Source organism: Marmota monax, unplaced genomic scaffold, assembly GCF_021218885.2.
Source record: "Marmota monax isolate L192 unplaced genomic scaffold, Marmota_monax_Labrador192_F-V1.1 WCK01_AAM20220418_F8-fsc00036, whole genome shotgun sequence".
NCBI classification, from domain to species: Eukaryota; Metazoa; Chordata; class Mammalia; order Rodentia; family Sciuridae; genus Marmota; species Marmota monax.
Genome location: NW_026694491.1, coordinates 11,426,528 through 11,450,019, shown reverse-complemented (window position 1 = coordinate 11,450,019; position 23,492 = coordinate 11,426,528). Strand labels below are relative to the sequence as shown.

Sequence of the window (23,492 nt, the reverse complement as noted above, 5' to 3'; positions counted from 1 at the left end):
TGTTCAACATGTAATTAAAATTAGAATGTACATTAAGAAACAGAACAATTGACCAAAAACCAGAAGATGAAGTATATCCTCCTAATAGGGAACAACAGAAAGTTAGAAAAAATAATGACTAATATCCAAAAATGACTGATGGGGAATTTAATCAGACAATTCACACAATTATCAAATAGAAAGTAGAAATTTAATACATGGAGTTAAAAGCAGAGATGAAGAGGATTACTAAGCAGGACAAGAAGTTGGCAGAGGGGCTGGGGCTGTGGCTCAGGGGTAGAGCACTCGCCTCACACGTGTGAGACACTGAGTTCAATCCTCAGCACCACGTAAAAACAAATAAAATAAAGGTACAATTAAAAAAATAAACAAAAAGAAGTTGGCAGAAAGGATCCAAATTTACCCAGTGAAATCAACAAGAAAATGATACTTTTAAGTGGGCTAGAGATGTTAGAAATACAACTTGGCAAAAGAAGAAGTCAAAATGGACAATAAATGCACGAACATGTGTTCAACATTATTAACAATCAGGGAAATCCAAATTAAAATCACAATGTGAGATCACTAACAAACCACCAAAGTAGCTAAAATCTGAAACTACTAAGTGTTGGTAAGGATATAGAGCAAGCATTCTCCCCCAGCACACACAAAAAATGAGTGCATATGCCTTTAGAAGACATGTAAACGAATGAATATCCACAGAAACCACACACTGGAAAATATTTCCAGCAAACCCCTATTATCAGTACTCTTGGGGCTTTCATAGTTTTTCACAAACACAAGTAGAGAGGTAAAAGAATTTGTTATGGGACCCACACATTCCTAGATGAGGTCTAATAAGCTTTTAGGCTAAGCCTTTTTGTTTTAGTTTTCATGCAGAGATGAATGGAGGATGGAGGCATTAGGGGGCACAGCACATCATGGACAAGAATTTAGCTCTAGGGCAGGTGGGGGGATTTGAATTCCAGTTCCAACACCTTTTAGTGAGGACAGTCTCAGAAGGGTCACCTAATGCTTCTGAACTTTGTTTTCCATTTGATTAAAAAAAAAAAGAAAATAGACTCCACCAGCATGAGTTATTTCTATAACTTAATAGAAATTATTTTAATCCATGAAAGATACATATGTGTATATGTGTGTGTGCACACATTTCCCCTAGAAGCAGTGGTTTAATATTCACTAATTCAGTGTTCATGTCAACTTTATAGAATATAACTATATGCATAATAATAATCAACTGCATGTATGTGTGTATTGACAGTGTGTCTGTGTGTATATGCACATATAATATATGTTATATATGTATATGTATATATATTATCTCTCATTATATACACTCACATACACACATCTGTATACATATAGAAATTTACACAGCAGTGTAAAAGAGCTACTGTAATAAGGAGCAACATAGATCAGCCTCATACAACTAGTGATAAATAAAATAATTCAAACTAAAAGAGTATAAACTGTACATTTCAACTTCTGTAAAGGTCAGGAAATGCAAAATTAACCTATGGTACTGACATCAGATTAGTAGTTACAATTAAGAGGGACCCTTGACTTGGAAAGGAGAAGCTCTCTGTAGTACCACAAATATGGTTATATATGGATGCATATGCATGTAAAATTTTATTGAGCTATATACCAGTAGAGTTACATACTTTATTAAATTCAAAGCTCAATAAAACATTAAAATAATAAGACTAAAGTGTTTTTCTTCAAATTGAATATTGACTAATCAGTCATAACTTTAAATTTTTATCCTCTTCCTCTGAAGGATATTTTATCAATTTGGAGGCTTAAATATGTTTATGTTGTTCTCAATACCCAGGAGATTCGTCTGTCTGGGAACACACAGATCATTATAATGCTTAAAGAATCAACAGGTCTGACTATGACAGGGCTCGGGCTGGGGCTGGGGCTCAGTGGTAGTGCACTTGCCTGGCATGTGTGAAGCACTGGGTTTGATTCTCAGCACCATTTAAAAACAAATAAAGGTCTATCAACAACTAAAAAATAAATAAAAATAAAGAATATCCTGAAATGAGGAAACCCGTTATCCCAAATGACAGAATCTTAACATTCTTTTGGAATGGTTGTTCAATCGCTTATTGCTCTCACATTATTATTATTATACAGAGTAATAAAAGTACAATGACAGTCTCACATTTTCTAAGACCCAATTAAGTAGGAAATACATTCCTGGTGTCACAACATAAAGGAAAGTTTATTTTTTATGTGAAAACATCACTTTACTAGTAGTAAAAAATAACCTTTTAACAAAAAGTATCATATGATTTAATAATATTTCACCAAAATGTACAACTAAAGCTGGTTGGATGCAGTGGGTCCGAATTTTGTACTCTTCATTTACAGTTAAAGCTTATTGCTTCAAGAAACCCAAATGAAATTTTTAGACTGAAACTATTGCAGACATAAGAAAGAAAAGAATCAAACTGTGTTGGCACCAGGAAAAAAGAATTGACAGAAGAAAATGACTAAAAATGTCTGAAGCTGGAACTGCAGAAAATATCACCAATGCGCTTCAGATGCACTGGTCCTTACCAGTACCTTCTAAACTCCTTCCTGTTCCCTCACACATTCTTCCTCCCAGCCACAAACTTTTTTCCTTATCCAAAAATCTCTGTATCTTTTTGTTAAAGCTTAGAATTTTCTGTCAGAGGAAGGATTTTCTGAAATGCTTATGCTAAAAGGCAGGTTTCAAAATGTTTAAGTTACAGTACACAATTAGGATGTGATGCCTTGGCACAAATAAAATACATATGTATATTTAAATACATCTGTCTTGACATAGCCTAACTCAAAGGATTTATTAGGGCCCTCTTGTGTTTATAGTTCTATGATAATATTGCACATGCTTAATTTTGTACTCTTCATTTACAGTTAACATTCTTTTGGAATGGTTGTTCAACCAGCTTATTGCTTTTAATGCTTGTTCAACATGCTTAATATCTGAATTTGTTAGAGCCAGAAGTTGAACCTACACACACACACACACAAAATCAGTTCTAATAAAAATACAAAAAAATGAATATCTTGCACAATGAATATAAATTCCTAGAGACATTTGTTAGAGATACAAGACTTTGAAAGCATTTGATTTTCAAATGTACCTCCAACACCCTGCATTACACATGAAAAAGACCAAAAAACAAAATGACACAAAATTTCCTGTGGTGATAATATATTCAGAATCATCTAGTTACAAATTAACTCACCTCCATTTTCTAGAGTAGCAATGTCAGTCCTTGGTTTCCTATCCAATGATGTTTTTATCTCACCTTGCCTTTCAAATAGGCTAAATTTTGTTGGAACTGTAAGACCATCCCCTAGAAACAAGGAGGAAAAGAAATAGTCACTCCAGGAACCAGTAGGTGAGTAAGTAAGAAGTCAATGATAGAATTCATGATGAAAGTAAATAAATTCAAATCTAACACAGGGCTGGGGATATAGCTCAGTTAGTAGAGGTGCATGCAACTCATGTACAAGGCCTTGGGTTCAATCCCCAGCACCTCAAAAAAAAAAAAAAAAAAAAAAAAAAAAAAAGCTAATACAACCGTTGTTTGCATTGTGATCTAGTGAAAAATATATAAATACACAAGTTTTAAGCAAACATTGTAACTGTCAACAAAGCAGCAAACAAATTAATTATCCTATTTGTATTACTAATCAAATGGCAATTTAAAAAATTTAAATAAATTAACACTATTGTGTATACATAATGTTTATGCATAAGGATTAGCTAAAACTATTTAAAAATTAAAAAATCTTTTAAAGCAAAATACATATAAGTGGATTTTTAATCTTACATTTTTAATATTTATTGCTAACTTTTTTTTTTCTTGTCTGAAGTGCAGGCCTGCAATCTGTTCCTCCTCAGATATTTCCCATATTCTGCCATCTGTTTGATGGTTCGTTGCTGCCACCTACTGCCATATTTTCAAATAGTTTGCCCCTTACAGATTAGCAAGTAGGTAGTTTATCCTGTACTTTCTTATAGTCATCCTGATCCTTAGACATTACCACATACACACCTCTCTCTCTCTGCACCTCTCTTTCTCTTCCTCTCTCTCCTCTCTCTCTCTCTTCTCTTTCTCTTCCCCCACAGGAACAGGGAGGCATTCACTTCTCTCACTTCTCTCCTACTCCTACAAAATGTGTTTTTAAGCTTACCCTAAATGCAAATGCAAAAGAACCATGTAAATACATGACATTCATGGATTTCTCTGAGTTCCTGGTTTTGTATCCAGAACATAATGCTCTTCTTATCCTGCGCTTCAAGGGGAAAATGTTCAATAACAGCAAAGTCAGCTTCACCACACCAAAGGAAAAGTTCCATGAAAGACAGAACCTAAGAATTCTGCCCACCAGAATTGTACTAAAATTGTTTGGTATATAGAACATATTCATTTAATAAACAAATATGCCTTGCTCTGTCACCCTATTATTCTGTGATGCCCTTTTTGACTTTCTTGGACTTGGTTATCTTTTTCTGTTTAGAAAAAAATCTAGACCTATTTCACAGGGAGATTTATTTCACAAATAAGATTGTAAAAGCCAATGGCTCACAGGATTACTGCATGAGGTGTGTAGTGTCACCATGTGTTTATGAAGTCTATCTATTCTGTGGCTCCTATAGGAAAATATCATTACATTAATAGCAGCTTTTCATAGAAAATTTGGGTCAGTGAGTAAAAAACACTTCCTTCCCACTCTCAAACCTGATGCATTATTTATCATTTAGTATACATTATACTAAATAATTTACTTTCTATCACACCAAGTATCTCTTACAAGTCACTTTTAATGTTGCCTTTTCATTTCTTACCTTCCTGCAATTCACTGCCATTTTCCAAAGGTTTTTCTAGCTCTTTTTCCACTGTAGGAGCTATGCTTTCTGATGATGAAATATCTGGAGGAGTTTGAAATCTATAGTATTCACCTAATCTCCCATAAGAAAAGAATGGTTAGTATGTGCATCACATCAAGTCCTGAAAAATCCACAAATGTTTGATTTCTTACCAGATTTATAACACATCTCCTTTATTGCTCTTTTTTCTTCAATTTCTTCAGGAGTCTTTGTCCATAAACTAGAAGCATCTATAGGATATATTTTTTTAAAATTAAATTGTCCCAAATCCAAATAATCTGAAAATTTGCAAATCAGAAAGAAAAATCCCAAATATTGTTTTCATGGATAGATTATATTTTTTAGCTTTTAAAATCAAGAAATTCACATACTCATAAATGTTTCTAATTGTTATCATTTTAAACATTAGAATCAGTCAAGACAAAACTATATGACTAATCATATATAAGAAGCTGAAGGCACAGACTCACACATTGAGATGTTGTCTGGAGGAAAATGTACGATGATAGATGTGGAAATGTAACGTGCTAAAAATAATAGTTGTGCATTCCTAAGCACAAGGGCACTGGTGGCCTGTAACCCATAGGAGGACATGTTCCAGGGAAGAGACAGAGTGAAGTTTATTTTCCTACATGTCTCTCTTGGATGTACATACTGGCAGACACCATGTGCTGTGGTTTTATGAGAGGAAAGGCAGAGGCTGGGGATATATAGCTCAGTTGGTAGAGTGCCTGCCTCTCATGCACAAGGCCCTGGGTTCAATCACCAGCACCATATAAAAAAACAGAGAGAGAGAGGAAAAGAAGAAAGGCAGACCTGTGTCCTTATCCTCTTCATACTCTTGTGAGGATCCCCTGGGATAATGCAGATGATAATGCATCATATATTATAAACTATAGATTTTCATAATGCCAAGGGTTCTTTGTAAGACAAACAGATGATTAATAGATATGCAGATGAACAGATGACACACATGTAATCAATGTGTTTTGCAACAGTTGTTATATATGAATGTGAGAGGTCATTTGCATCTCTTCAAGCATCTGCACATAAACACGAAATCTTCCAGTCATCATGCAGCACAACCTTCCAATCCAAATGATCACAAACATATGCAGACATGAACAGATCAGAACATAATTATTTATTTAATAAAATTAAAATGAGTTTCTCACCAAAATCTGCCCTATATATTATTACATCATAAGCCTCTGGTAGACAAACAACTATGTAAAAATACTGCCAGGTTTTTGATGTGCATTATAATCTGATGAAAGGTTTACTAACCATTTTGTTCCTCTCCTTCCTCCTCTTCATCCTCAAAGTTAGTTTTTAAAACTAAAGGATGATGAATGGGTCGTGTTATGTTATCCTGAGGTTTCAGAGGTTCCTGACTGTGGTTCACCGGTGGAATTCCTTCCTGACTTTCTTTCTGTAGTGTGGTATCTACAGAGAAAATTAATATTTCAGTCTCTTCAAGACATCTCTTATGGTAAGTATATTCCATGACCAACCAGTGCTTTCATGTTAAAATATATTTTTTATTTTAGAAAGGTGATTAAACCATTTTAAAATAAATATCAAAAGTTTGCCCACAACTCATGAAAAAGGTGCCACTTCATAAACTGTAGATGGCCATTTGGTACATCAGAACTTTTGGGCATACAGGCAGTCCCAACATGATGGTTCAACTTTACAATGATGTAAAAGAAACAGAAATTCAGTAGAAACCATACATCAAATTTTGATATTTTTCCCAAGGTTAACAGTAAGCAGTAGATACTTTTTTAAAGTGATAACAACTCACAGCTCCCGGCCAGCAACGCAATGACGGGGGTAACCCACTGACATTCCACCATATACTGTGTGGCAAAGTTATGATATATGGTAGATAGGGTGTATTTAATGAATCTTCAACTTAAAACTAAAAAATTTAAAACAAAGGTTTACTGGGATGTAATTCCACATCTTCAAATGCAAACTGATCATAATTGTCATTGTAATTATATATTAGATCTGAAAGATAAGAAAAATTTGCTTATCAGATTACAATACCTAACAAAGGTTGACTCATAAAAAGAAAGAACTTAAAATAATGGCAGATTATATCCAAAAAAAAAAAAAAAAGGAAAAGATCCAATGAGTCTAGGTTTTTGCAGCTGGCAGATATAACCTGGAAATGAAAGAATGATAACTACAAGATCTGTCTACTGGCTGGACACTGATTACAGTGGCCAAGACTCTAAGTCTTACTTAAATGCACTTTAGCTTTGAAAACTAATCCCAAAACAATAAAGCTAGCTAACTCATGGATTTTCTGTGATTATAAATCAAGTTCCTTTTTTTCTCTAAATCAATTTTTATCAAATCTGGCTAATGATCAGAATCACCTAAAGAAATGATGCAAAATACTTTTGGGGTCTCTGCTTTCTGAGCTTCTGATTTGGCAGTCTGGATTAAAGCCTGGAAATATGATACCCATTTTAAATGTCTCCAGTAATTAAGAAAACAGCCAAGTGTGGAAACCACTGACCTAAATCAATGATCATCCAATTAAAACACTGGATTACGGTAAGTTGTTTGCTGGGCATGACATTCCAATAGTTCAGATGCAATCAATCCTATTCCAGATCCTCACCTTTCATGTAAATTTCTCCACTATAATTGGTTTTCATGAAAACAGGCCTCAGTTCACAATATCATTTTCTCTGCTTTACAAAATAAAGGCCTACCCTTTACCCAGGCTAAAATTTATTATATGAAATTTATTACTCTAAAGACACATCCTCCTTTACTGATTATCAAATTACCATGAACCAAAAGAGCTGTCTTCATTACCTTGATTTATATACCATACTACCAGGAGAAAATTATGGTATGAGGAAGAGAATAATGCTCCCCCACCCAAAGCTGTCCTAATCTCAAAACCCTCCACATATGCTGTATAATATGCTAGGAAAATTAAGGTTGAAGATGGAATTAAGTTTGCTAATCAACTAACCTTAAAACTGGCAGATTGTCATGGGTTATTCCTGTAGGTCCAAAGTAATCAAAAAGAATCTTAGAAAGTAGAAGAGAACCAGGAAAAGAAACACAACAATGGAAAGTCAGATGATATGACCCAAGAAATCAACTCCCAGAGAATCCAGGAGAAATGTAGCCTGCCAACACCTTAACCCAAAGATATCTGTGTCAAATTTGCAACCTATAGAACAGAATAATAAACCAGAATCATTGAGGTCATTTGGTTTGTGATAATTTGTTGTAGCAGTAATAGAAAACTAACACACAGAGTGTTAGAAAAAATGCCACTGGTATCCATATTGGAATGATATGAATTCAAATGCGTAGTAAAATGTGGTAGTAATTAAAAATGTTTATTGAAAATGTTGCTTCTTACATCTTTGGACTATTGTTAAAGAATATACCACTATTTTTAAAAATGTTTCATTGGTACATTAAAATTGTGCATAATAACAGGATTCATTGTGACATATTCATACATGTACATACTTTGTATATAATTTGATCAATTTAATTCACCAGTACCCTTTCTCCCTCTTCCTCCTCCCTCAATCTCCTTCCTCTTCTCTACTGGTCTTTCCTCTATATTTATGAGATTCTCCCCCTCTTTATTTCCCCAGATTTTTTCTGGTTTCCACATGTAAGAGAAAACATACAACTCTTGACTTTCTGCATCTGATTTATTTCATTTAATATAATGCTATGAATTTCCATTAATTTTCCTGAAAATGACATAAGGTCATTCATTTATGACAGAATAAACCTCCATTTTAACCACCTAGGATGGTTCCATAGCTTGGCTAAAGTGAATTGTGATGGATATGAATATGATATATTATTATAGCATGTTGACTGAAATTCATTTGGATAAATACTGAAAAAGTAATAGAGTTGGGTCATTTGGTGGTTTTATCTTAGTCTTCTGAGAAACCTCCACACTGACTACCATAATAGTTGTAATAATTTACGATCCCAACAGTATAAAAATGTTCCCTATCCCTGTCCTCACTAGCATTTATTATTATCTGTATTATTTGATGAATTCAGTTCTTACTGGAGTAAGATGAAAACTTAATGTAGTTTTGGTTTGCATTTCCTTCTTGAAAGGACTAGTAAATAACTGAAAGCAAAACATGAATTTAAGCATAAAGGTCTTAGTTAATTCTCAATATATATTACCAAGAATTGTCATTAGTGGTAAAGAAAATACTTAGTGATTAATCAAAACAGTAAATGTTAGGGTCATATTTTTATAAAGCTGTATTGCAATATAATTCACGTCATATAATTTATCATTTTAAGTGTAAAATTCATCATTTTTTCCCAGTGGTTTTTAGTATATTAACAGAGTTGTGCAAACATCTCAATGATCAATTTTAAAACATTTGATTACTCCAAAAAACAAATACATGCTGATTAGCAGTTACTTATCATTTTTTCTCCCAATCTCACAGCTATACAAAATTACCAATGTATTTTCCTGTTTCTAAGGATGTGCCCATTCTGGATATCTATTTTCAATGGAATCATATAACATCTGATCTTTGGTGAATGACTTCTTCCACTTACCATGTTTTCAAAATTCATATATACTATTGCATATAAGAGCACTTTATTTGTTTTTACAACAAATAGCATTACATTGTATGAATATACCACATTTTATCCATTAATCATTTATTTACCATGGGCACTTGGGTTTTTTCTAATTTTTATATGTTATAATTACTGTTAAGGCAGTCATTTGTGTACATATAGACAAGTATTTTCACAACTCTTGGACATATCAAGGAGTGGAATAGCTGGAACATATGATGTCTCCGTGTTCAACTTTTTGTGGAACTGCCAAATGTTTCCCAAAGTAGCTGCACTGCACTATTTTACATGCCTACTGAAACATATAAAGATTCCAATTTGTCCACATCCTTGTCAATACTTATCTTTTTTTTTATTGGTTGTTCAAAACATTACAAAGCTCATGACATATCATCTTCCATACATTTGATTCAAGTTAGTTATGAACTCCCATTTTTTACCCCAAATACAAGTTGCAGAATCACATCGGTTACACATCCACATTTTTACATAATACCATATTAATGACTGTTGTATATCTTTTTAATAAAAAAAAACAAATTATCCTAGTGTGAATTGACATTTCATTTTGTTTTGCTTTACATTTCCCTAGAGGTTAATGATGATCATCATCTTTTTGTGTGCTTATTTGGCCATTTATAGGTATCTTCTCTGAATACATATAATTGAAATATTATTCAGTCCTTTTACCATTTTGTAATGGGGTTGTCTTTATATTTTTTCAGTTGTAAGATTTCTCTATATATTTTAGATTTATATCCCTTATCATATAGAACATGAAAAAAATTTTTAAGTGGATTACTTCTTTTCACTTTCTTGATGGCATTCTTAAAATAAAAATGGTTTTAATTTTGAGATTCAATCCATTTTTTCTTTGGTTGCTTATCATTTCGGTGTCATAGCTCAGGAAGTTTTGTATAACCCAAGGCTTCTTCTAAGAGTTTTATACTTTCATTTCTTATATTTCATTCTTTGGTCCATTTTGAGTTACTTTTTGTATATAATGTGGGGGGGGGAGTCCAACTTATTTTTTTTTAATGTAGCTGGATCCACTCACTCAGAGTAGAGCTGTGTCACAATAAGTAGGAAGTGGTAAAAGGAAAAGGTTGTGGCTCATATTAATATCACAGACTTGCTGTTCTTACTGAGATTTAGTAGGTTTTCAAAAATATTACATCATTCACCATATGCCCTTAGGACAATATCTAGAGACTTAATTTTTTTTTTTTTGTATCAGGGATTGAACCCAAGGACACTTGACCACTGAGCCACATCCACAGACTTTTTAAAAATATTATTTAGAGACAGAGTCTGTCTTACTGAGTTGCTTAGGGCCTCACTAAGTTGCTGAGGCTGGCTTTGAAACTTGATCTTCCTGCCTCAGCCCCCTGAGCCACTGGAATTACAGGTGTATGCCACCAAGCCTGGCTGAGACTTAAATTTTTAATATATAATTTTTACTAACTGTGGTTTATTTCACTGAAGAACAAATTTGTGCAATTCTTCACAACTTCATTTTGAAAAGTTATTCCTGGATTCACAATTTTTTAATTATACAAAGCATTATTTATAGGATTGCCAAACTATTCTTGACATCTTAGATAAAACCTGTGGATAAATTTTTAAACTGATTTTTTTACTAGATGAGAGGTTTTCTATTAGATATTTAAAACCCCTGAACCTTTCTAATTAAAGTAAGGCATCATCCTTGAATGGATAAAAAAAAATGTGGCATATGTACACAGTGGAATTTTACTCAGCAATAAAAGAGAATAAAATCATGGCATTTGCAGGTAAATGGATGGTGTTGGAGAAGATAATGCTAAGTGAAGTTAGCCAATCCCCAAAAAACAAATGTGGAATGTTTTCTCTGACACATAAGGAGGCTGACTCATAGTGGGTAGGGAGGTAGAGCTTGGGAGGAATAGATAAATTCTAGATGGGATGGAGGGGTGGGAAGGAAAGGAAGAGGGAAGGGGATTAGCAAGGCAGGTGGAATGAGATAGACATCATTATCCAAAGAATATGTATGAAGACATGAATTGGTGTCAACATATTTTATATACAACCAGAGATATGAAAAGTTGTGCTGTATATGTGTAATAAGAATTTTAAATAAATTGCTGTCATTTATTTAAAAAAATAAATAAAGTAAGGCATCATCTTATTTCAGCTTATAAAATGTTTACCGTCTGTGTCTTAGCAAATACTAGAATAACATGTCAGTTCTGGACACTTGTTTTTAGAAATTGCCTTAATCCATCTGTGCTGAAATAATAAAATACTTAAGACTAGGCAATTTATAAACAACAAAAATCTATTTCTCACATCCTGGTGAGTGCAAAGTCCAAGATCAAGATGCTGTCAGGTGTGGAATCTGGTGAGGGGTCTCTGCTTCCAAGACGGCACCTGTTAGTGCATCCTCTTGATGAGATAGGCTATATGGCCTCACAGGGCAGAAGACAGAATGGCAAAATAAGCCTAACTCTGTGGGAAGCCTCTTTTATATGGTCCTGTATTCCATTCATGTTGGAGGAGCCCTGCAGATCTATCACCTCCTGAAGTCCCTAACTCTCAATACTATTGCATCAGACATGAAGATTCAATATGAATTTTGGAGATACCCAAATATTCTAACTATAACATACTGTCCTGGGCTCCAAAAATTGTTGTCCCACTCATATATTAAAGGTGTTATTTCCATCCTGAAATTTTAACTGATTATCATCAACTCAAAATTCTACAAGAGTTTTATTTAAATATGTAAATCATATAACTCTCTCCAATTAGGAGCCTGTAAAACCAGAGAAGCTCTATATTTCCAAAATACAATTGTAGACAAGTACAGGACAGACATTCCTATGGAAGGAATTAGATAACAAGAAAGTGGTAATACATCCCAAGTAAATCAAAACCCCAAACAGAAAACATTCAATCTCCTTCTTTGAATCCATGTTCTGCCTTTTACACCCTGGGGTGGATGTTGTATCACCAAGATTTCATTCTTTACATCTTCTCCCTATACCCACAGCTTTGCCAGACACAACCCAACCAGATACAACCCAACAGCAGCTCTGGAAGGCTGGAATTGAACATTGCAGGGTCTACAGTTCTGGGATCTCAGGGCTGGTTCCACTCTACAGTGCCACTAGGCATTTCCCTTTGCAAGCTTTCTATGGTGGCCTGCCCACAAAGCTGCACCAGGCCTTACCCTAGTGGTTGCTTTCTTCCACGGCCCAAGCTGTCTGGGTCTCTCTGAAGCATCCTCTGAAAACCATATGGTCACTACCAAGGCTTATGGCTGGTACCTTTCAGAAGGGCAGCCTGAATTGTATCTGGGCCTGCTTGCACAATATTCAGGGTGGTTGAGGAGCACTGCACTCAAATTCAGAAAACAGAGACCTGAATTATCAGGGTAGCAAATGCTGAGGTCCCATGGGTACCCAAAGCCCTTTCTCCTCAGTCCTTAGTACTCCAGGTTATGGGAGAGGGGTAACATTGATGATTGTCTTGATAAATAGCATCTGGCTTCCTTTTATCCATACTAATCTCCTAATGAAATGATACTTGACCATACCCCTACTATTTTCTCCTGAACAAACTTTTTCAACTTTGTCAGGCTGAGAACTTTCCAAATCTTTAATGTCTGCTTCCTTTTAGTTATAAACTCCATCTTTATCTCACATTATCTAAGCACTTTGCTTAGATACATCTCCTCCCAAATATCCTGGCATATCACTTTTAAATGCTTTCTAAAAGTTCTAGTGCAAGGCTTCTAATCAGACAAGTTCTTTGTAACTTTTCACAAAGATGGTCTTTCCTCCATTCTTCAGTAAGATATTCCTCATTTTCATCTTAGACATTATCAGAATGGAACCATCATATCTCTACTAGTATTCTGATAATGATTACTTGGCAGTTAAATGATCTCTAAGATTTAGTTTATATAGTTCTCCTCTTCTTCTGAGTCCTCACCAGAATTGCCCTATGTGTTCTGTTTATAGCAATATAGACTTTTTCTAATATTTATTTTAGAACACTTCCAGTTTCTACCAGATTCAAAGTTACTCTCTTTCCTCTTACCCAGTTCCAAAGCCATTCTCATATGTTTAGGTATTTATTGCAGAAGCACTTTACATCTCTAAACCCATTTTGTCCTCATCTGTGAGGCTATTCAGTAAAAGTGGAGCATATAAATTAATCATGGTACATCCATTCACTGTTTATCTCTACAACCCAATTACAAATCAAGTTTCCGTCTATGCAGGGGTCAGCTTCCAGTTGTCACTTCTGTTTCATTTGTTTGTATATCTGTTTCTTATCACTATATGCTGTTTTTTAAATCTCCTTCACTTCACAGGTCTTCATATCTGGTTGAACAAATTCTATCATTCTGCTCTATATTAAGCATGTCTAGACTATTCCTCACTTTTTACATTTCAATTAAATTTTAGAACCTGTTTTAATTTTGTTTGATACTTTTATTTTTAAACAGATTTTAAATACCAAATTATTATGGTATTTTATGTTTTTATTAATTATTATTATTTAAATTCTATGTATTTAAGGGTTACAATGTGATTATTTGATACATATATATGTTATATAATAATCAAATCAGTATAGCTAGCATTTCCATCTAAACATTTTTTAAATCTTTAATAATAATTATACATATTTATGTGGTACAATATGATATTTCAACATATGTATACAATGTATACTGATCAAATCACTGTAATTAAAATTTCCATCTCCTTACTTTATATTTGGAGATTTCAAGCTTCTTTTCTAGTTTCATTATGTTAATTTAAATGTAATTGGATGAACTTAAGACTTGAGTGATGAAACTTTTATTTTTAAATGTCAGTACTATAAAATGCTGGAAATTACATTCTTTGCGATGATGAAAAAATTGAATCAACATGTTTTAGTGGATAGTTCATCAGAAATAAAGATCAGTGCACATTACTTTTTCATTCACTGTATTAAAATATACATCAGAAGGAGAAAGATAGATTTGGAAAGAGTGAATAGAAAATAATTAGAAATATGATTATAAAATTATTGGTTGAATTGGACATAAAATTTCAGATACTTGCTGGTTAAGTTTACCTTTCTAACAATGAATGGTGTGCTAAGAATTTGATATATATCATTATGTGTTTTTCGATTTGCAGTAACTTTTCTAGAAGACCTCAAATATCAATGGTCTTTACATTTTAAGGATTTAGTATAATGTTCTTTCCATGAATTTATACAAATACACAATTTTTGCTACCCTGATTTACCCAAAACATAGTTTTATGTAACTAAGATCAATTTTGGTATGATCAGATATATTTCATATAACTCTTTTTGAAAACAATATATTTTTAATATTATGTAATATGCATTTGTTGTATTTTCCTTACTCTGTAGTCATTGCTTCCTTCATTTTACATAAAGTATTGTCAGTATTCCTTAGGGGAATCACCTTTTTCTCATTTCCATTCTAATTTAATTTGACTAAAGATAGCCTTCTTGACCCCAGAAATTAGCTGTTTCCTCTGACCTGAAAAATTATTAGGGATGAGCATGTTTTTCACATCAGTAGATAAGATTTTATATTAAGGCTTTAACTGGAAATTTCCTCTAAAATTGCTAATTTAAAATGATGATGACAATGATGCTAATTACCAAGAACTTACTCTTTGAAGAGAGCCCTAAATTATTAGATATGAATCCATTGTCTAATACAGTTCCATGACATGGGTACTATTGCCATTTTTATCACACAGAAGAAAAAAACTTGGCCACAGAGATTAAGTTGCCCAAGGTTACATTGGAAAGCAGTGGCAGGTTGAGATTTTAACCCAGTCTAAGCTAGAATCAGTGTTCTTAACCTTTGCTTATACAGGTTCTATGTCTGGATTTTCTGGGGCAACTACACTATATGGAGGAAGGCAAATAGTTCACCCTGGAGGAAGGCAAATAGTTCACCCTGCATCCAAGGTCAGCTCTGTCCATTTTTCCTTTAAATTGAATTGAGCTGTTTTCTCTTCCTACAACAGTGGTGTGCTGAAATGAACTCAGATCAGTATGAGAACCTATTTTTAATTTTATTGTTGTTCTGGGGATTGAACCCAAGGGTACTAAACCACAGAGCCACATCCCCAACACTTATTTTTATTTTTTATTTTTTTTTGAGACAAGAAGTCTCACTAAGTTTCTCAGAGCCTCTCTAAATTGCTGAGGCTGGCTTTGAACTTGTGATCTCCTGCCTTAGCCTCCCAAGCCACTATGGGATTACAGGAGTGTGCAACCACATCCAGCTTGTTAATTTTTCATCAATACTGCTGCTAATTTATGTCACGTTGGTAGCCTGAAGTTGGGCATAATTTCTACTATGCCAAATATTTGCTCTTTAGTAATTGGTAAATACTACAAACTAGGACTATTTAACTTTTTGTTTAATTTTTAGGATGTGAGGGAGGATGGGTAGGTAAGATCCAGTTGTTAAACATTTAGTGGTACACAATCGCTTATAACCAAGAAAGTTTCAATTAGTACTTATGATAGATTACAATACATCAAGCCCAGACATTGCAAACATGAACTTCATCTGTGCTTTATCAATTTTCAAAACAAATTATTTAAAGTAGATGTCATGTACTTTATTTTAATAATGCAATATTTTCTTGTATAAATAGCTTTCACGGGTAAAATACAACTGCAATGCAACACAGGTTTTAAGAACTTTTGCATAAATACGTCAGTCAATTACTTGCTAAATAAATTGTTTTTATTCAAACAAATTGTTTTTATTCAAATGGAAATTGGTCATTATCATTCCCTTGTGCTTGAAAGAGTAAAAAATGGTGCTAATTTTTGTAAAATTCACAGGGCAGAGATTCTTAATTCTTTTTCTTTACTTTTCACTAATTCTTTAAGAAACTCTACAGAGAATAATTAGGTTGGGGCAATAGAAACACTTGTATAGATTTGAAAATATACTGATTGTTATCTTTGCATATTCTTGTAAAAGTTAGTCTTATTCAAATCTTAATTACACAAACAAAAAATAATAAAAAAAAATCTTAAAAAGATATTCTGCACAGCAACTGGCCTAAACTCTTTTGAAAAGTCAATAACCTAAAAGGAAAAAAAAAAATCTAGGACTGTTTTAAGAATAGTTGGTCTTTCAGAGTACACTAACCTCTAATGTATACCGTGGGAGAAAGAATAAGCATTTACTATGCTTGCAAAGAAAACAGAAAATGTACTCATAAACCCTTAGGGAATTTTTGTAATTATAGTAAATATTTACTGAACTATGTTTTCATAGCATTCTCAGTTGGTTTAGTAGTTATTTGCTTTTAAACTTTGAAATGATAATCAGAGAACTTAGAATGTTTCTTGAAAATCTTTGGTTTGGCAACTTTTAAATCTCTCAAAAGAGTTTAAAACCTTTTTAAATTCACTAGCAGGTTAAGTTTAAATTGCAAAAAATCTAATTGGTTGTTTGATATCCCCACAACCGCCCCCCCCCCCGAAAAAAAATCAAAACATGCAAGAGTCCTGATAATTGCACTAAGTACTTAGAGCTAATATGCAAAGGCAAATCAACTAATGAAAAATTGCTTTTAGCAAAGCACCTCACACTGGAAGAGTACAGCTGGTAATTTAGATAGCACTACTGTGTCTCCAACTCACCTACTTGATATAGACCATGTGATGAATCTTAATTCATCAAGCAGAAGCTCTAGAAATTTCACAGGTTACATGTTCAAATACCTATTTTTTTTTTATTTTAACCCAACACAGATAGAGCACAGATAGCACAATGTAAATACTGATATTTAACTAGTTGTGTTTTGATACCACATAATTTGTAATAACTCCACTTTTATGTTGTCTACTAAAAGTATAGTAAGGACGTGTAGTCCAGAAGAATAGAGATGAGGAGTTGGGGCAATACCATGTAGCATGATTGGAAGTCAGTATTATGAGTTCATTTGTAGTTTGAGAGAGAAGTGACAGAAAACAATCTGAAACTGGCAATGAGGACTAAAGAAATCTCTCCTCTCGCCTGTAGGTCCAGTGGTACTTAAGGGTGGGGAGAAAAGATAGCGCTACAGGAAAGCAGGATCCTCAGAGGAAAAACCTTTCTTTTTAAAAATTTATTTATTTGTTTGTTTATTTGCTGATTTATTTATTGCTCCCTGCAATGGGGATTGATCATCCAGGGGCACTCTTCTACTGAGCTACAGCCCTGGCCTTATTTATTTATTTATTTTTTTGTTTTGAGACAGGGTCTCCTTAAGTTTCCCAAGCTACCCTCCAATTTGTGATCCTCCGGCCCCAGCCTTCCAAGTTGCTGGGATTACAAGCGTGCACCACAGTGCCTGGTGAAAACCTTTCTTAAATCAGAGTAGGAAAATTCAGAGAAGAAATAGTTAATTCTGTTGACCATGGAAGGTTGGGGAGGTGTGAGTGAAAAGGACAGAAGAGGAAAAGAAGTGAGTCACTCAAAAGAAGGAGTCTCTCTCTCCTATTGTCAGTTTCTTTATGACATAAGCAGAAGTAAAAGAGAATGAATTTCTGGTGAATTCAAAACACATAAGAGGAGATGAGGAAGCTGTGTTGGAGAGTGAGGTGAGTGTCTGGGGTGCCCTTTTGTCCCTGATAGATCAAGTCTAGGAGGTTTGGGGAAGCAGGGTATTATCAATCTTTGGGTCCCCTTATGCCCCTCTCATGAGGAGGTGAAATGCTTAGAGGAAGGGCTTGATTCTAGTGCACGGATCAAGGTTTGATCTATTGAGGGGAAAGCTTACTTCAAAAGTGTCAAGATAATTAACAAAAATTTTCATAGGAGGTGAAAATGGAGGAGATAAAGTTGTGAAAATCAAACAAATAAAATTAAAAAAGAGTGTCAAGATAAGCTTTGACACCTGTTGAATTGAGATGTCCAGAAAAAACCAGAAGATTTTATATTCAAATTTCAGAGTTTATTTCTAATTTATTATGAACATATACCTACTATAGCACTTAGTCCAGGGCATACCTTGTGGTGGTGATGTTAAGGAGACCCTGTCTCAAAACAATAATTGTCAGTTACACAAACATTCCACCCTTTCTTTGCCCAGGGATACAATATTTTACTTTAGTCCTTAAAAAGCTAGTTTTAAGATACTAATTTTATCCATAGACCAGTAGAGAGCCAATCACTAACTATATATAAAGAACTTAATACATTTTCATGAAGTAGAATCATATCACATGTAAATTAATAGGATCAATTAATTAAGCACAATAACTTTCATCCCAGTAGGTCACCTATCAATAGTCATCTATCCTTCCCTCTTTTGTCTATCAAACATCCAATTTTACTAAGCATCTTTGCTCTAGAAACTGTGCAAAGTAATGGTAAGGAAACCAGTTATGATTCCCGTCCTTGTGATGTTCACAGTCTAGTGAGGAAGGGAAACATTGATCAGGTATTACATGTATGATGTACTATGAGGTTAGAGGTTTCCAAAAGTGCACACCAAAAGAAGCTAAGTTTTTTTTTTCCCCCACCAAGAGATTTTACTGGGGGACTGCCCGAAGGGGAAGAAAAGGAGAGGCAGAAAGAGGAGAGGAGGAGGAGGGCAGAGAGAAAGAGAAAGAGAGCAGAGAGAAAGAGGAGGAAGAGGGCAGAGAAGAATCTAAGTTTTAATTATCCATCTGCTGAGGATTATCTGAAGCCAAAACTTCAAATACCCAAAGACCAATTTCGAAAGCCACTCCATCCAAGAAATTTGGTAGCCATAGCAGGAGAGTGAAATGTCAAGGAAATCTTGACAGGTCCAACTTCTTCAGCAAGGTTCTTGCCATTTACAGCTTCTGGGTATATCTTCTGTTTCCCTTCCAGAAACTACCTTGTAGTTTGCCAGAAAATAGAGTCTCTAAATAATTTAGTTGAACTGTACCCTGGCTTTTGTAGCAATAGGATTACATTTGCTTCACGACTGTAGTCTTAGGAAGAACAGCAGAAGACAGCCACTCTGTAGAAGCAGAATTGTTGATTGGCCAGGTCCTTGCTGGCCCCACCCATGAGACATGTTTCCGTCATTCACTGGAGACATCCATGAAGCTATTACCTCTGAGTCTGGCTCTGATGTGTGATGTTTTGATTTTCTTATTACTTTGTCACTAAAGGTAGACCCTTTGGCTAAAATGTAGACTTGTGGTACAAGTCTTACTAAGCAGGTAATGGTCTGCTTAGTACAATCAGTAGTCATTTCATTTTTCAGATGATCTAATCTGTTTTCGACATACACAAAGTTCAACTCAATTTTTGTTATCGTCATCTTTTAGCTACCTACTAGCTTATTCTAAACTTCATCTCATGATTCTTGATAGAATATTCCCAAACCATCCGTTAGCTACGAAATTACATTGCTCACCTTGTTGTACTTTAATGTGTCATTCTATGCTACTACTCCAAAACCAGATTATAATCTGGTATGTCCAGGTTATTAGAATACAGATATACTCACTGCTACTTGGTGGCAAAAATAATCCATTGATATTTCGAGGTTTGCTGTGATAAAAGATACAACTGATCTTCACACAACCAAGAGGCTGAGTTTCCCAAAAACATGAAATGCTGCAATTTTGCTAGACAAAGGAAGGGGGGAGATGCAAGGATTAGATGCCATGTTCACAATAAAACAATGTGCTACACACAACCAATGTGACAAAATAACCGCAGTTAGTGACTTAGAATCAAGTGTTCTCTGGTTTTCAGTATTTCTAAGCTTTGCTATTTAAAAGATGCAATGGTATTTCAAAAACATGTTTCTCCATTTTTTCTCAGAATTTAAGATGAACAAAGTGAAAAATACCTAAAATTAAATAGTGGAAGGAAGAATCATTTGTTTTCTATTCTGTCATAAAAGCATAACTTAAGATTATTGAAATGAGATGCTTTTAACAAAAATGATGATACTGAGTAATTTTACCTGCATTTCCATGTGTCTAAATCTGCAAAGTGGATCTAAACATTTTCTCTCTCTCCATAATGAGCACACAGTGTCACTGCCAAGGGCTTCTTCACAGTGTCGAAATCGGCACTGGGAACCCTACAAAGAAAAAGTAAACAGTGTAGAGAACTCAACATATTAAACAGTAAATTCTGTTAGCGTTTAACAAGAATTAGTTGCTAATTTTTAAAGGAATTATGAGTGTATCAAATTAGAAGTGCAACAAAAACACACTACCCATACAGGACCACAAGTCTACAGTTTAGCCAAAGGGTATACCTTTAGTGAGAAAGTTGATAAGAAAATCTAATGATTCAACAATACAATAAGCTGCAATTTGCTCACAAAATGCTACTTTGGTTGTCAGTTAATCACAGAATGCATTATGGAATAGAAAATGGAGATAGGAGACTGGTGATACCCCTGACCACACCAAGAAAAGCAGACAGATATTTTAGGAATCACCGACCATATTATAACTGTGGAGACAATCTCTATTGTTCAGTCCTTTCAGATCGTCTGTTAATCTCTGGTGGCACTGGTAAGTGTATTTAAATGGGTAAAGTGAAAGAAGTTTAAACTCTATTATTGTGGAATTTTAAGTAATTACCACATCATGCTGCATAATATACATGCTTTATGACCTTAGCCTACAAACAATTGCATATACCTATATATGTACACTGACACTTTTATGTACCAACAAAAACAGATATAGATTATTTCAATGGGCTGCTATTACTATTTTTAATATTAAGTTCTTGTACACACAGATCCACAGTTGCAAAACACTGCAGGCCAAGAGGGACATAGAATAAAAATATTCCATTAAATTCTTCCCTCTTTTGACACGTGTTCCTGGTTGTTTCTTATCTTTTAACTACCCTCTATTTTTGGCTTGTCTCTCTTTCCGTTTTAAAAGGGTAGTGTACAGAAGTTTTGGAGTCAGATAAGCTGGTATCTGAAATCCCTGGTTTTACTTCTTGCCCATAGCCACAAAGATAAAATGTACCCTTTCTGTGCTCAGTTTCTCATGTGTAAAAAAGAGAATAAAATATGTGACATAAGGTATTGTGGTTGCCATTTTTTAATAATTACTTATTGAGGACTTAAAACCCGTCAGTCTCTGTGCTAAGTACTTGGTGATAAGCAGAGAAAAAGAAAAACCTCTTTTCCAACCTGAAACATAAATTCTATTATTATTTATCATCCCACAATTTAATCTGAACATAAAAGAAGACAGAAGTAAATTTAATTCCTGTGGTCAAAAAGATTGACTTCAAATTTCCTAGCGGAGATAAACATATTAAACTAAATACATCTTCCCTTTCACTGAGTTCAGACTAGCACAAGCAGGAGGTACCAAACATCAAGTTTCTATATCTATTTGGTTTTAATGAGATCCATTAAACCTAACCTCATTTTCCCCACTTAACTTTACAAACTTTATATTTGGTTGGTTTGTTCATAACATATTTCCCCTTTCACACAATATTTAATTATTTGCTGATACTTTTAACAGAGGAAATTCAGTAATTATGTTAATGAATTTCAGATAGAGAAACAGGTTTATTATACTAAATAAATTCAACTATTTGAATTTATATGACTGGAATCACATTAAACAAAGCAATACAATATATCATATAATGTTGTGATATTAGGAATTTGATATCTCAAGGAGCCATAATATAGCAAAAGTACCACATAGAGATTAAAAAGTCAAAGACACATAACTGACATATATAAGGGTAATTTTAAACCAATCATAATTTAAAATTATCTCAGATTTCCCCAGAGAAATTCAGTATACCAAAAATACATGATAAACTTTTACTTCAGATTTTAAGTATATAAAATATCTTGTGGGAAAACAGTATATTTTGATTCAGCCATGCAAATTATTGCCATATCTTCATTTTACTAAAAAGCTTAAGCATGTGAAGTACTGTAAATTGTACAATATTTACCTTTATGCATGTGGAATTAAAAAAGAAATAGCAGTCATTCCCAACTTCTGCCATTTTCAACTCTCTTGCTGCTAATCCAATGATTGTTTATATATAAATATATAAGAATTGCAGGAATGAAAATATAAGAACTATCAGTGTGTAAGGGGGAAAAAGAATTTCTTTTCCACAGTCTTTCAGGCTATCAGTAGCATTCCTTTAAAATTGACCTCCTGTTGATAGTATATTACACAATAGATAATTCTTAAATAAACTTAAATTAGAAGATACCTTCTCTAGCTTTGCAGAAATGTTGAAAGTGGTTGCTAGTAAGCACACAAACTCAAACTTCCAGAATTTTCCCCACTGTTACCTAATCCATTGTTTGCTCATCATAAATGACCTCACCTGTAACTGTAGGCTAGTATACTTGCAGGCTAATTTTCCCTTACTCAATTCTGGTTTATTAACCCAGAAAATAAAAAAAATAAAGCAGTATATTTTATTTTTTTTCAGTGTTCTGATTGAATATGAAACATAGTTTATGCTTTCACATTTAAAAGTAGTATAAATATTTCATAAGTAAACAGCTATTTCTAAACCATTTTCTTTATATTCTGTGAAAACAAAACTAAAAATTTTAAAATAGAATATGTAAATGTGCTATCCATATTCAAGCAAATAAGAACAATTATTTAAATATTGTACTACAATATGAATATAAATTGGACCAATTATTCACTTTATAGTTTTATCTCATTTCTCATACATCAAAAAAGGAATGCCTTCTTTCTATAGTAGAAAGTTTTCAGAGAGATTAAAAATTTTAGTACTCTGATTCACAGAATGAAAAATTTAGATCAGTAGTTACTACAATCCTCATGCTACTGTCTTACTAAATGAATCAAAACTTGGCAGAAATCAATAAAAATGTTCATCATAGGCAATTTAGAGGTTCCCAGGGAGATGACAGATTACAGTAGATTGAAAAAGCAATATCATTTTAACTGGAAATTTCAA

The 23,492-nt window shown here is 33.8% G+C and overlaps 1 protein-coding gene across 2 annotated transcripts in view; it reads right to left on the bottom strand.

The window, feature by feature from the left end:
* Window positions 1-20,529, bottom strand: part of CUNH12orf50 (chromosome unknown C12orf50 homolog) — a 29,186-nt gene extending 8,657 nt beyond the window's left edge. Inside the window, exons 1-6 of one of the 2 annotated variants that reach the window (XM_046419226.2) lie at window positions 20,503-20,529; window positions 20,038-20,158; window positions 6,182-6,340; window positions 5,047-5,124; window positions 4,853-4,966; window positions 3,243-3,353 (exon numbers count right to left, since the gene is read on the bottom strand). In XM_046419226.2, the coding sequence (XP_046275182.1) occupies window positions 3,243-3,353; window positions 4,853-4,966; window positions 5,047-5,124; window positions 6,182-6,340; window positions 20,038-20,158; window positions 20,503-20,514 (595 nt within the window). In that variant the 5' untranslated portion in view covers window positions 20,515-20,529. The remainder of the gene's footprint in view (window positions 1-3,242; window positions 3,354-4,852; window positions 4,967-5,046; window positions 5,125-6,181; window positions 6,341-20,037; window positions 20,159-20,502) is intronic. The other variant, XM_046419227.2, reaches the window with a different exon arrangement.
* Between the last annotated feature and the right edge of the window lie 2,963 nt (window positions 20,530-23,492).